This window comes from Myxocyprinus asiaticus, chromosome 48 (genome assembly GCF_019703515.2).
Source record: "Myxocyprinus asiaticus isolate MX2 ecotype Aquarium Trade chromosome 48, UBuf_Myxa_2, whole genome shotgun sequence".
Taxonomy (NCBI): Eukaryota; Metazoa; Chordata; class Actinopteri; order Cypriniformes; family Catostomidae; genus Myxocyprinus; species Myxocyprinus asiaticus.
The window spans coordinates 18,391,628-18,406,308 of NC_059391.1; the positions used below are offsets into that span (position 1 = coordinate 18,391,628).

The window sequence follows — 14,681 nt, forward strand, 5'->3', positions numbered from 1 at the left end:
AGTACTCTCGCAGCAGAATTTTGAATATATTGCAAGCGGAAGATAGAGTGTGCCGGTAGTCCAGAAAAAAAGGGCGTTACAGTAGTCAAGGCGAGATGTAATAAATGCATGGACTAATGATTCAGCATCTTTCGGGCTAACATAGGGACGAATTTGGGCGATACAACGTAGTTGGAAAAATGCTGCTTTAGGGAATTTGTTAATATAGGCATCTAGAGTCAATGAAGGGTCAAGAATGATACTTAAGTTTTTGACTGTGGCAGATGGGAAAATTAGAGTACCATCAATGTCACAGCTAGGGACATTAATTTGATTTTCTGTTAGTGTTGATAGTCCAATAATTATGATTTCAGTTTTACTCAAGTTTAATTTGAGAAGGTTGGAGTTAAGCCAGCCCTTCAATTCATTGACACAAGAGGATAACGAGGCAGTCTGGTGAATAGAATCTGGCTGGCAAGCTGTATATATTTGTATATCATCAGCGTAGCTGTGATAGTTGAAACCATGACGTTGAATAATTTGTCCAAGAGGCATTATGTAGATAATGAATAGTAATGGACCAAGAACTGAGCCCTGAGGAACACCTTGTTTGAGTGGAACAGTGAGGGATTTGTAATTGTGCATAGAGATATAGTATTGCCTATCCATGAGAAATGAAGAGAACCAGGACAACGCAACGCCTGAGATACGAATCTCTGAAAGGCGAGAAAGTAGAAGTATGTGACAGTGTCAAAAGCTGAGCTGAGGTCAAGTAGTAAGAGAATGGATAGATTGCCCGAATCACCAGAGAGTAAAAGGTAATTTACAACCTTTACTAGAGCAGTTTCAGTATTGTGATGTAAGCGGAAACCAGATTGAAATATATCAAACAGATTGTTGTGAGCTAGAAATGATTGCAGCTGAATGGCGACAACCTTTTCCATGATTTTAGAGACAAATGGTAAATTCGAAATTGGACGATAATTTGAAAAGTGTCCAGCTTTCCCTGAAAGTGGTGCAAAAAGGAACAGCAAGTGTCATCAGATTGGCAAATACTGTGGCTGGGTGCTTGCACTAGTTTGTTTACCATGCTAAACAGTACTTTAGGCCTATTGTTAGCTTTATTAATGATGTTGGAGATATAAGTAGAGCGGGCTGCATTCAGGGCAGTTTAATGATGTCTAACATGTTCCGAGAATGCTAAGAAATGTACAGTTAGGCCCGACTTCCTAAAAAGTCATTCAAGTTGTCAGCCTTTTGCTTTTAGAGCACAAATATAAATTAAAGTTCAGATACAGTGAATATTCAGAATAAGGATTTTACATGACCTAAATTCTGATCTTCTTCAGATTTCTAGAAACTACAAACATTGGCTTAATCTGGTTATGGCAGTCAGGTTAAGGTGTTGATATGATGCCTGCATAATCGTAATATGACCAAATTCTTAATCAGAATATTCTTGTGCATGAAAAAAAACTCATTTTCTGTAAGGATCCTTCCTGTTCAAAACCCATAAACACAATGGTTTATCATCACAACCCCTGCTTTTATTTTAGACAGATAAAGAGGGAAATAAATAATGGCAAACAATAGATCTTAATTTTTACAATACACACTGCAGTTCCAAGAATAATGCTGAAGGTTTTTCCAATGTCATTCTAGCCCCCTCTGTGTGATTTCCAATTCAACGTGGCCAGTGTTTGTCCCACATTGGAAGGCTGTGGATCTCGGCTTGTCCAGCTGTTCTTGAATCTTTTCCAAACCCACAAGAGACACTAGTTTTACAGGGGCTGCATGCGCACATGCATGTTCGCAGTTGTTTATTTGAAATGGTTCAATCCAATCCAGATTAATGGCACTTTATCATCCTCCCCAACCCCCTTCCCTCCTCCTCTTCTACTTTAATCACAGAACACACTGTTGCCAACAGGACACAGAATTTACCCCCAGTTTCCCTTTGAAGATATGGTAGAGTCCAAAAGTCTGAGACCACTAGTGATTTTTTTTTTCATAACACATGATATTATCATGAAAAAACTGAACTGAAAAACTGAAAAAATGCTGAATTTCACCATTTCCTAATATTTGTTATGTACCCATTTTGCTTTAATGTGGGTATGCACTCGAGTTGGCATGGATTCCATGAGCTTGTGTAAAACCTGATGATCCATGTTATCCAGAAAGATTTGATAATGTTCCAAAGAGCATCTTGTGTGCTTCAATGGAAGCAAGGAAATATGGACTTTTGTGTAAAGGAGTTCACATGATCAATTTTAAAAATTACATTTGAGGAGGGACTTAGAAAGTATGTGGAATCTGAAATGTTTTTTTTATTTTACACCACAGCATTGTTTTAAAACTTTTCAAAATCCCAAAATATTTATTTATTAATGTGGTCTCATTAATGTGGTAACATTTTTACCCCACTGTACCCCCCACATTTCTGAAAATGACATTAAATGGCCAATTACTTTGGCTCTATTTTAGAGTATAAAAAGTAGACCATAAACACAACTCATTTCAGTGCACTGCACCTCGGCTTTAATTTGATGTAAATGCTGTTTGATTAAAGGTTGTACAGATAGAACACAAAAACACTCTTTAACCCAATTGCTTCTTTCATCTGCAAATACAGTATTCCCAGTGGCACCAATATACTTGGGCTTTTCCAAATGCAATAATTATTTTGTGTCACCAGTGCTGCAACAAATGAAAAAGTGAAGAAGAAAAAAATAATGTAGTAAGAGTTGGGGGTTATTTCCCTTTTATTCCTCTGTTTTAAAACATCCCACTTAAGGATTAACTCAAATCCTCTTGATATACAACTGAATCTATGAACTCTGTGACATCTCGCTGTGTTCATTTTTATGCCATGCCAAAACTTCAGAAAATTTGTGTTTGTTGCTTACAGATGAGATGATGCTGGATCAAAATACACAGTTTATAGCATGTTTTCAGCAGATTTAATTACATTCTGTCATTTACTCACCCTCCAGTTGTTCCAAACTTGTATGACTTTATTTAATCTGTGGCACACAAAAGGAGATGTTAGGCAAAATGTTTGTCTCAGTGACCATTTATTTTGATTGCAGCCTTTTTTTCCTTTTTTTTTTTTTTAACAATATAAGTAAATGGTGACTGAAGCTTGCATTCTGCCTCACACCTCCTTTTCATTTTTGGGTGAACTATCCCTTCAATTCACATAAGTCAATGGTGCATAACATTAATTTAATCAATAATGTTTGAAACCACACCAATACCTTTTTACGGAACAATGAATTAGCTACAACTGCATTCATAAGTCATCTAGTTTGCAGTCAGTTATTTAGGCATTGCATGTTATAATTATGCTATTATTGTCCTATTTGTTGCAATGGAGAATTAATAAGTGTGAGATTAGAGACTTAGTCAACCACAGAACACATCTGATCTTGTATGATGCCTTATGACATGAAAATTAAGGGATATAAAGAGAAAGAATAAACAGCAATGACTAAATGGCAAATTCCAGTATGTCTAGAGTATAAATAGGTTAATTGCAGCAGACTCATTTAAATTGCTTCAGCTTTCTCTTTACTGTAAGCAAATATTTCATGCAGGGATTCACACATCACTTCCTCAGAGGTATGACTAAACACAACAGTGCATTGCACACCTTTTTCACAGGTGGTGAGCCTACTTTTGAGTCCCACAGTTTTGGTTCCCAGAGCTTAGGATCTTTTTTGTTATGCCTACATCTCAGATAAACCATTGCATCTTTTAAAAGCTATTAGTAATAATTACTCTGCTGGCGAACATGGTTCATGATATTGAACGGATAACCTCAAATTGGCACTATGCAGCTATATCTTGCCTAAATATTTCTACAAAATATAATTCTGTAGATTTTTAACATTAGGCCTTATAAGTAAACAAATACATCTAAATAGCGTCCATATTTTAACACTGATCTACACACAGCAGACATCTCTTGGTCTATGCATTGGTTAATAAGTTACTATTTGGTAAGTTGCACCTTACAAGCTATTCTCCATATGTATGGGTGATTCTCACAAAACCTGTAAACAAAATGTCCTTGTCATATTAATCCCCAATCAGTAAAAAAAAAGTATTATTAAAATTATATTTTGCATAAAGAAAATGAAGCCTACATTTAGGACCAGTAAGATTCTTCACATTGTGACATTATTTCCAGGATCCCGAAGCACAATTGCCACCCATTCTCATTATTCTAATGCATTTAGATGTTTTACTTTTACTCTTCCCGTTGTTTTTAATTATGATTTTCATTACAGTAACACAGTCATTTTTTTACTGTATTACATTTAGAAAGACGCAGTTGTACAGTATAATGATTAAAAAAATTATAATCAGCAAAAAAGTAGTACCAAAGAAGTACTACTATGATTTATTAATTACATTTTTTTTCACATTTCGGTAATGAGAATATCATAATTACCATCTTTTTTCATATTGCGGTAATGAGGATACCATAATGACCATTTTGTTTTTGCATTGCGGTAATGAGAATATCATAAAAACTCACAACAAAGTCGGCACACTGCTGCTCCCAAATAAATTTAATGAACTCACCACAGAAAAAGCAAACGTGATGTTTCGAGCTACATGCTCTTCATCAGGATGAATGAGAATATCATAGTTATCATCTTTTTTCTTATTGCGGTAATCAAAATATCATCATGGCCATATTTTTTGCATTGCGGTAATGAGAATATCAATTATCATGTTTTTTAGCATTGCGGCAATGAGAATATCACAATGACCATCTTTTTTCGCATTGCGGTAATAAGAATATCATAATTACCATCTTTTTTCTCATTGCGGTAATGTGAATACCAAAATGACTATGTTTTTTTAGCATTGCGTTAATAAGAATATCATAATCATCATCTTTTTTCACATTGTGGTAATGAGAATATCATAATTACCATCTTTTATTGCATTGCGGTAATGAGAACACTAAAATTATCATATTTTTAAACATTTTGGTAATGAGAATATAATCATCATCTTTTTTCACATTGCAGTAATGAAAATATCATCATGACCATATTTTTTGCATTACAGTAATGAGAATATCAATTATCATGTTTTTTTCGCATTGTGGTAATGAGAATATCACAATGACCATCTTTTTTCAAATAGCGGTAATAAGAATATCCTCATGGCCATCTTTTTTCGCATTGTGGTAATGACAATTGGGCGGTAAAATGTGCATAACTGTCATTGAAAATGTCACAATGTAAAAAATCATAATGGCCCTAAAAAATAGGATTTATTTTCTATATGCAAATATAATTTCTTATGTGTTTCTTTTGATTTTGGAGTACTAGGACCAGGACATTTTCTTGACGTGTTATTAGAATCACCCGTATCGGAGGCAATCAGAGAGTGAGGCGACCATAACACTACACTGGTATATTCTGCATGCATTTCTCTCTTATAAAGAGAGAATATTACATTGAAATGTTCCCTGAGTTCGCACAGTATCAAATGACTCACACAAATCACACCAGTGACTCGCAAACAGGTGGATTATCCGAGTCTTGGCTGTGCATTGAACTCAGTCCCGTGTCCGAGTCATCATCATTGGCGCTGCAGGTTTTCGACAGTCCCCTCGCCTGCTCTACCCAAACACTGTCCTTATCCAAAGAGGGCAACTGCTCAGTTTCAGCTTCAACAGGCTCATCTTTGCTGTCCTTCGACCGTCCGCACTCTAATTCGTCTAATCTGTGAACCTTTTCAAGTAAATCACTCAACTCCAGCTCCTTCGAGTCCAGAATCTCCTGACTCATTTCCAAGTCGCTCCTCACAGTCTCCAGATCAGCGTTCAAGCGCAGCCCAATGTACAGACTTGTATCCAGTTGTGTTATGATTCTCTCCTCCTCTAATTGGAGTTCATCGTCTGACAGGGAGCCAGGCACAACTGAGACTGGCTCCTCAGGGACAGAAGTCACCTTGAGGGCCATTTCTTCAGCAATACTCTCAGTGTCTTTGTTGGAGAGCTCCTCTTGTCGCCGTCTCATCCACCTGTGGTTGAGTTCCTCTTGAATTTCGCACGCAAGTATATCCATGAGAGCCTCCCGCTCCGCTAGTTCTTCTTGAAGTTGAATAACTTGGTCGCAACGTGACGCGTACTCCTCAAACTGCGCGATGGCCTCAGACAAGTCCGTTTGCGCGCTGGAATCCGTATCCGAACCCTGGTCGAGCAAATACGTGTCCTGAACGTAGTTTACACCGTGTCTTTTCATTCTGTCAAAGTGCACATTTGATTCATACCTCTCGATTTCACCATCCAACTCCTTTATCCGTTGAATCTGCTGGCGAATAGTGTGATCCTGTGAAATAATAAGATGCACAATGGTCTCCATTTTCTCCACAGAGGGCCTGTCTCTCGCCAAAGCCTCTACTTTCTTCTTATTCATCTTGTCCAATTTTCTAAAAGCCTTTCTCACAATCCTGCGCTGTTTTTCTTGGGGAAACGCCATGGTTGCTCTGGCCGTGCCCTTGTAGACGCAGGGACTCTCTTTGCTGAGCACAACCCGCGCCTCGGCGCTCCGCGGTCCGTTGTTGGGCAGGGACGCCTCGTTCTTCACCAGTACGAACCTCACGTTCTCCTGCTCGTCCCCCCAGGCGCCCCAAAGGCGCAGGATTTTAGTTTTATTTGGCAGTATCCGTTCAAACCCTCTCCACTTTTCCACGATACAATACGACTGTGGGGAGCCGGTGAGCATCACCGCGCTCGCACCTTGCTGCATGTTCTGGTCCTCCAGCAGCACCTTCACCACGTCCGCGCAGGTGGTGCGCCTGGACAGCCCGGACACCAGTTTCTCCTCCCGGCATACCCACACCGAGATTTTGCTCGCCTCTGGTTCCATGATGATTTACATCCAGTTCACGGAAACAGGCTTTTGAAGATGTTAAATGGGAACAAAATGAAGTTTAACATCCACTCTCCACATGGCATCTGGAAAGTTGATTTCGCACAGGTTTGGAAGGAAAGTAGGTTTAAAATAGGCGTTTTAAAACAGGAGGTAAAGAGATGGCACTTTGGCCAGCTGACAGCGTTGTCTGCATGTGCGTCTATAACACTCCACTGATAGTTGTGTTTATCCCTAAACGTGTTTCTGAGCGCGCAGGCTCCGCCCACACTTCACTGTTTGTGTCTCCAAGGTCACATGACAATATACGCCACCAACCTCAGTCATTATAGAAAATAGTGCACTGTAATGATCATGAGCAATGATCATACAAATGAATATTTTTATTTAAAAATAAATAATAAAAAAAATAATTTATTATAACTTTGATTGATACGCCATAATCAAGTATTATAAAATGCTTAATAACAATGTTATTCAAATATGAATAGGATAATACAATTAGTGAAAATAGGCTGTATGAATACAAGTTTCATGATATTTGTAACTATTTGAATGCACTGTTAATGATCTTTTAAGTCTTTTATAATGTAATCATCTTTGCTAATGTTATTAATGAATGTTATGATAAAATAGTACAACTTCTATAAATTCCAAGTGCTTTTAATAGAGTATAGGCTACATCTCTATTTTTAAATTCCGGGATCAATGCAAGTTAAGCTCGATCGACAAAATTTGTGGCATAATGTTGATTACCCCCCAAATTTGATTTATTCGTCCCTCCTTTAAAATAAAAAATAAGCTAAAATTGAGATTACAGTAAGGCACTTACTGTACAATGGAAGTGAATGGGGCCAAGTTTTGGAGGGTGTAAAGGCAGAAATGTGAAGCATATCATTTGATAAAAGTACTTACATGAATTCTTCTGTTAAAACTTGTGTGTTATCTGAGTTGCAAAGTTTCTTAAATCATCACTTTTATGGTCGTTTTAGGGTTTATGGCACTACGTCGTCATGGCAACAAAGTTGTAAAATTGAATACAACATTACACTGAAAAGTTTAGTAAGCGACACTAAAATCATGTTAACATGCATATTGTTTATGTATTGTGGCTATACTTTTGAGACAAGTCGAAATACATACATTTTTGTGGTAATCAACATTATGCCACAAATGCTGTCGTTTGAGCTGAACTTGTATTAAACCCGGAATATTCCTTTAATATATTCTAAAGAAATGTGTGGTAACTCTTTACAATAAGGTTCCATATGTTAACATTAGTTAATGCATTAGGTTAATTTAGATATCATGAACAAACACACAATATTTTTTTAAGCATTAGTAATCTTTTTTCATGTTAGTTAATAAAAATACATTGTTTGTTCATGTTAGTTCTTCATAGTGCTTTAACTAATATACATTTTTTTAGTATGTTGAAATTAACATGAACTAACATTAATAAATGCTGTAAAAGTATCGTTCATTGTTAGTTCATGTTAACTTATGTTAACAAATGGAACCTTATAGTAAAGTGTTACCAATTTACTTGAAAATGTAAGATTTAAGCAAATTTATCTGAATATGCTTAAGTTTGCAAAATATAAAATTAGTTAGATTAATGCCAAAGCAAATGTAGTTGCCAAACTGTATTGTTTAAAACATATTAATTTTGTCAATTATGTTTGAAAAGTTTATATTCCTCATTGTTTTTATTCACACATCACATTTATTCATTATATGTACACCATTTATAGATTACTTCATTCAGTTTGTTGGGAAATTGTCAGTCAGTTGAAATGCATAAATCTTAATAGCAGAATGAAAGATTTTTTTGTTGAGTATACTAGATGACATTTAGAATATTCTGTAGGCCTACATGATATTCAGACTTACTGTAAAGAAGTTCACTGGGGAGGTTTGATTACTTATATGAAAAAAGAAAAAGTCGGTGAGACATTTAATGAATCAGCAGTGAATTCAGTGTGAATCACTGCTGATGGTATTAGCCTATTCAGTTGTGCATAACCGGATGTCCAGACTTCCAAAATTCCCATGGGTCAACAAGGATTTAGGGCGTAATATCCTCAGATGAGTGAGGCCCAAGGACAATTTTGTTGATGAAAGAAGCCATCAGGCCTACATACACGAGTTTTACTGTATTACTATAGCCACACATCGACATACATCATTAGATGCCCATTAATTTAATAATGTGATGATGATAAAAAAATAATAATAGAAAATAATTTATTGTAATATAATGGTAATATAAATAATAATAATTGTATTTTTATTATAACTATTAATAGAGAATTATAATTAGAAATTTTTATAATTCTATTTTTAAAATTCGATTTTTGTTACTTTTGATTGTAACACAATTATTAAAATAGGGATGCAATGAATTAACTAAAAATGCAACCCGTTATAAACAGTGCGGGCTCTTGAGAATAATTGTTTACAATATACTGCCATCTGGTGGTCTTAGTAAACATTACATGTGTTTTAATAAAACCGAGTTAAGCACACTCCACAAAAAAACACAGATCCTTGTGTGATCCACACTGGGTTTGTCTTTGTCAGAAACAATAGGAAGACTACTGTTTAAGCTATTAGTGCAAGATAGTAAATACAAATGTTATTCAAAGCAGTGTGCGGTACAAACACTAAACGTTTATTTTCATTTTCTTTTTGTGTCATCCTTCCAACATAAAGGTAAACATACACAACTGAAACAATTAACTGACAAAAGTGTCCACCTATTAAAAAGCTACCCCAACTTAATAACACTTCAGTGCTCTCCAGATTAACTCTTGTCTTACTGAAAAATGACAAAGAATTGACAAGTACATTAGTGTTCTCTTTTAATGTTCATTTTGCTAACAGATATTCTCCCAAACAGGTAAAAACCCAAAACGAGTGACCAAAAAAAAAAAAAAAAAAAAATTCAGATATGACATGCAGCAATCTTGTTTGGTGAATAAAACTGATATAAAAATTTAATTCAGATTATTGGGAGTCATTTTACCCAGAGAAATATGACTGCTGGACTGTTATCTGGTTCTTTGTGTACATAAAATCTTATCGTCCTTCCCTTATATACATGACACCAAAATGAACTGCTTTCCTTACAGGTTAGAGAAGGAATTGCTGGTTAAAGTCCTGTTAAAACATTTGTGCCATTTATAGTTTCATACTGTGTCCTTTGCCCCAGTCAAACAATGTTGCATTGTTGACTGGTCCACAAAGCAAAAATCGAAAAATAAAAGTCATATCTATCCATCAAAATTGCTAAATGCACAAGAGAGAGACAACACGTTTCTGTCAGCCAGTTTAAGAATTAATCACATTTCTCCCAGCTTTCAAAAGAATTAAAATGTCAAAGGCATTATGGTGATAGAATCCAAATCTGACTCGCTGTTTTGGTGTCAACATTTCAAATCTTTTCTGAGTTGGAAAAAAAAGGCACTTTCAACACCTGTAGCATTCACTTGGCATGAACAGAAGTGACAGAGTGTATTTATTTGGTGTATGAAAAGAGAAAATAGTGACCTATATTTCTTAGACTGGCTTGACAAAAAATATGGTAAGTCAACATTTTTGTGGGACAAAATACAAACGTCAAGTTCGATTACATACCTTTACTCAGAATTAGACAAGACTGATGGTAAACACTAAGGCACAATATTCTTTTATGCTTTGGTGATTTTGCTATTTAAATTTCCTTGCTTGTGTAGCCTCTTTTAAAGGAATGTTCCAGGTTCAATACAAGTTCAGCTCAATCGACAGCAGTTGTGGCATAATGTTGGTTACCACAAAAATTAGTTTTGACTTGTCCCTCCTTTTCTTTAAAATAAGCACAAATCTGGGTGACAGTGAGGCACTTACAATGAAAGGGAATGGGGGCCAATGTTTTAATGTTAAAACACTGTTTCAAAAGTATAGCCACAAGACATAAACATAATGTGTGTTAACATGATTTTACTGTGATAAGATCACTTACTAACCTTTTCTGTGTGAAGTTATAGCCAATTTTACAACTTCGTTGCCATGATAACGTAATGTCAACAAACCCTAAAATTACGGTAAAAACGATGATTTAAACAAGTTTACAGCTCAAATAATACACGTTTTAACAGAAGAATTAATGTAAGTTCTTTTATACAATTTTAAGCCTCACATTTCTCTCTTTAAACTCTCCTAAAATTGTCCCCATTCACTTCCATTGTCCCCATTAACTTCCATTGTAAGTGCCTCACTGTAACCTCGATTTTTGCTTTTTTTTAAGAAAAAGAGGGACGAGTCGAAATTACTTTTTGTATTAGTCAACACTATACCTCAAATGCTGTTCACTGAGCTCAACTTGTATTGAACCCGGAATATTCCTTTAATATGGGAAGTAACAGACCATTTATCTGATAAAAATGTGCTAGTTTCTTAAACTATACGCTCTGAAAATTCACAAATTAACATCTTAAATGGCTTGATTTATGTATATCCTGCAATTTGTTCAATTAACTATTTTTAGCTGTTTTCTAAAAGTTTCTATTAAAATAAAATGCATGTATCTAAGTATAGTGTTTTAGTATGTTTAACTGTAGGTCACACTGGGAACGGCCCATGTGCACAGTGTATAAGGCAGTAAGTTCCACATAAATAATACAGTACCTTTTTATGATCTTTTCACTAAAGGTGAAAAATACCTGGGGGCAAAGTTTTTGCAATATACAGTTCAGTGTGAGAATAAAATACAGAAATAACAGAAGAAAAAAAACTATGCCAATACATTTTTATATAAGCAATGTCCATCCAAAACACTAGGTTAAACACAGACTTCCCAACAAAGTAACAAAACAGTACCGCCAATTTACTCACGCAACAGATTAAAAAGAAAAACACAGAAACACAGATGACAAAAAATATAATAAATGTAGTTATTCATTCCAGACACAAAATGTGCCAAAAGCCAGAGGCAAAGCCACCTAAATGAGCTTGTGAGTCATTCAAAGGCTTTTCTTAGTCCGACAGGCTCTTCCGCCATTGGCTGCTGTCAGCTGTGTATTTGCTGCGGGTAAAAGCCTCAGTGAATATAAAGTCACCACTGTTCTCGAGTTCCTTTTTCGCTCTCTGTGGGCAGCGAGTAGCTGGCTGACTGTTCGTTGTGTTGCTCGTACGAGACGGGTAGCCTCAGTCTTTGACCAGTCTGTAGATGTGATGCTGAGCACCGTGCTCGCTGTTTGATACTTCAAACACGCAGGCCATGCACAGCAGCGTCTCTTGTGTTTCTCTGTTCGACACCACCTGTAGGTACAGCAAGAAATGCTGTTAGCTGCAAAGGCAAACTCGTGTATGTGTGTATGCCATCAACAAGAGATGATAAAACTGCAATTTGATGTTTTACATAAATAAACGGTTTAAAGTCAAAGTCAGAACATCTGGAAAAATCTAGTTTTGCAAAAGTTGTCAGGTTTTTATTTACTAATAAATAAAAATGCCTATAAAATCTTACAAAGACATGCATTAAAAAAATTATGCAAATGTGTTCTTACATGGAGACCTACCATTAGTATGGTGAAGTTCTCTAGTACACTGTTCATCATGTATTTCTCAGGCAGGTGTTTTAGTTTATGGATAAAGTTGATCATGTATTCACACATGGGTGACCGGCTGATTTTGTACACAAAGCGACCATTCTCAAACCGAGCATACTCCGTCTTTGAGAGCAAGGGAGAGAAGACAAGAACAGTTACATTTTATTAATCACTGGAGAAAATTAAAGAATTATTAAGAATCTGCTTATTAATATTAAGAAAATGTAAAGAAATTAAGATTTTTTTCATAAAATGATAGTGAAATAATAAAAAGAAATGTATAAAAAATACATTTTAGTTTAGAGAGGGGTTTAAAGTTACTTAAAATAATTAATTAAAAATTATTAAATAACATCCCTTTAACTCAACTGGGGGAAAAAATAAATAAATGTTTAACTTGACGAATGGGTATATCATAATCATGAATCAGAAATAATTCTGGAACAATTTAATGCCAAAATGTCAGTCAATCTTTTTTTTCCCTTCCATTTAGAGTGCTCAAGTCAAAAATACATCCACATATATGGGGTCAAGGTTATGACCCACAGTGTTTTTTTTTTTTGTCCGGCTCAATTAAAAGTTATGCAAAAATTCTGTAAAAATACAATTCACACAAAACAATTATTGTACTTAAATACACCTATACTATAATATAATTTTCAATTTCTAAGTTAAAAATCATTTTTAATATTTTTTCTCAGGCTTAAAGAAAAAAATTTATAAAGTGGTATAATTGTCCAGAGACACAAAAATAAATAAATAAATAAATAAATAAAAAAGTCTCAATAAAAGCTGGAATTCTTAAAAAAAAAACATAGTTTGTATAAGTAGTTTGTGAATAATCTTTTATTATTATTTATTTAAAAAATAAGCAGTGAAACAATTTTGTTATTAATACTGTATTTGATAAACCTTTGTACACCAAATCAATGTCAGGTGGTGTACCAAAATGCATGTAGCCAATTCTTTTGTCATGTGACAAAAAACAAAAAACAACAGAGAACCCTCATGGCTGTGATTTAAAAAAAAAGAAAAAATGTATTACACATTTTGTTCAGGTCATATGGAGTAACCCCAAGAAAACTTCTTGATATCAGTGTCTCAAAAACTCATGATAATTGCGAAAAATATATTTGAGAATTTTAATGCTTCTTACTTGATGGTTTTACCACTTAACATTTTTGAAATCAATAAATCTTTTTTTTTTTCTTTTTTTTTCTTTTCTCTTTTGTGCAGAAAATGCTATAAATGTTTTTCCAAAAATTATGAGACCAACATAGACACATTTCTATGAACCTGACATGTGTTTTAAATACATTTTTTTAAAGATTTCTCATTTTTACCACCTCGGACAAACATGTTTGTCAATGACCTTTATGCAGATTAATTTAGAACTTCTCATATAATCTTATTTAAGTCCTTCTTTTTATCATACTCATTTAAACTTCATCAGATTTCACTACGTAAGATTTCCTTCCTCACCTCAACTTTTTCAACCACTTGTTTTCCGAAGGAGCAGACCTTTGTCGAGCAGGTAATGGTCATGTTCTCTGAGCTCTCATACTGACTGGTCACGCCATAGAATGCTCCAGAATCCTCCTGGATGTTACAGTTCAGGACGGCCTGTGAAGAAAAAAGACAGACAGTGAGAAATTAATAACCTCATAGAGAGGAAAATGGTCAATTTGTGAAATCTGACTAAGACCACCAATCAAAAATGGCTGTGGTAAGCATGCGTTCTAAGAATGCAATAAGTGTTAAACTCCAGAGAGCGGTGCCAGTGTTTCAATGAAAAGAGAGAGAGAGAATGGACATGTGGGGGGGTGCACTTTCTATCAGTCTGTACAGGATGTTGCCGCCGCCTGGTTCGCTCGTGTGCTTGCACCTGTCGTCTAGAGCGGCAGGTGTTCAAATAAAGCCTCCCTATCAAACACAGCATCAGCAGAATTAAAGGACAGCACTAGCTCAGTTTCACATTCAGACCGTGCTGGGATTAAATATGCCACCGCTGGCTTTTAGGCAGCACTTTAATCAAACGTAAAGGTGTTGTGCACATTGCTTTCAGCAGCATGAATTCAAATAGATGCTGGTGACCCACTAGATACTGTAATGCAGGAACTAAAACTACAAACACCAAAAAATACAACCGGGAACACCTTTGCTATACCAATGTCGAACTACATTTTTGGAATAAAATATGAGTGGTGCA

General features: G+C 35.4%; 2 protein-coding genes across 6 annotated transcripts in view; both read right to left on the minus strand.

Annotated features, from left to right (window-relative positions):
* Positions 1-2,496: 2,496 nt before the first annotated feature.
* On the minus strand, positions 2,497-7,081 carry LOC127437172 (ras association domain-containing protein 10-like). Its single transcript, XM_051691918.1, has one exon. The coding sequence runs from the start codon at positions 6,876-6,878 to the stop codon at positions 5,508-5,510; it is 1,371 nt and encodes a 456-aa protein (XP_051547878.1). The 5' UTR covers positions 6,879-7,081; the 3' UTR covers positions 2,497-5,507.
* A 2,459-nt stretch (positions 7,082-9,540) lies between these two features.
* Positions 9,541-14,681, minus strand: part of LOC127437173 (transcriptional enhancer factor TEF-1-like) — a 41,582-nt gene continuing 36,441 nt past the window's right edge. For all 5 annotated transcript variants that reach the window (XM_051691922.1, XM_051691920.1, XM_051691919.1 and 2 more), the window contains 3 exons: positions 13,955-14,095; positions 12,443-12,595; positions 9,541-12,182 (listed from right to left, as the gene is read on the minus strand). In XM_051691922.1, coding sequence (XP_051547882.1) covers positions 12,069-12,182; positions 12,443-12,595; positions 13,955-14,095 — 408 coding nt within the window. In that variant the 3' untranslated portion in view covers positions 9,541-12,068. The remainder of the gene's footprint in view (positions 12,183-12,442; positions 12,596-13,954; positions 14,096-14,681) is intronic.

Bases quoted from the DNA above. Each gene is read 5' to 3' on its own strand.
- LOC127437172 (XM_051691918.1), bottom strand. From the start codon at position 6,878: ATGGAACCAGAGGCGAGCAAAATCTCGGTGTGGGTATGCCGGGAGGAG.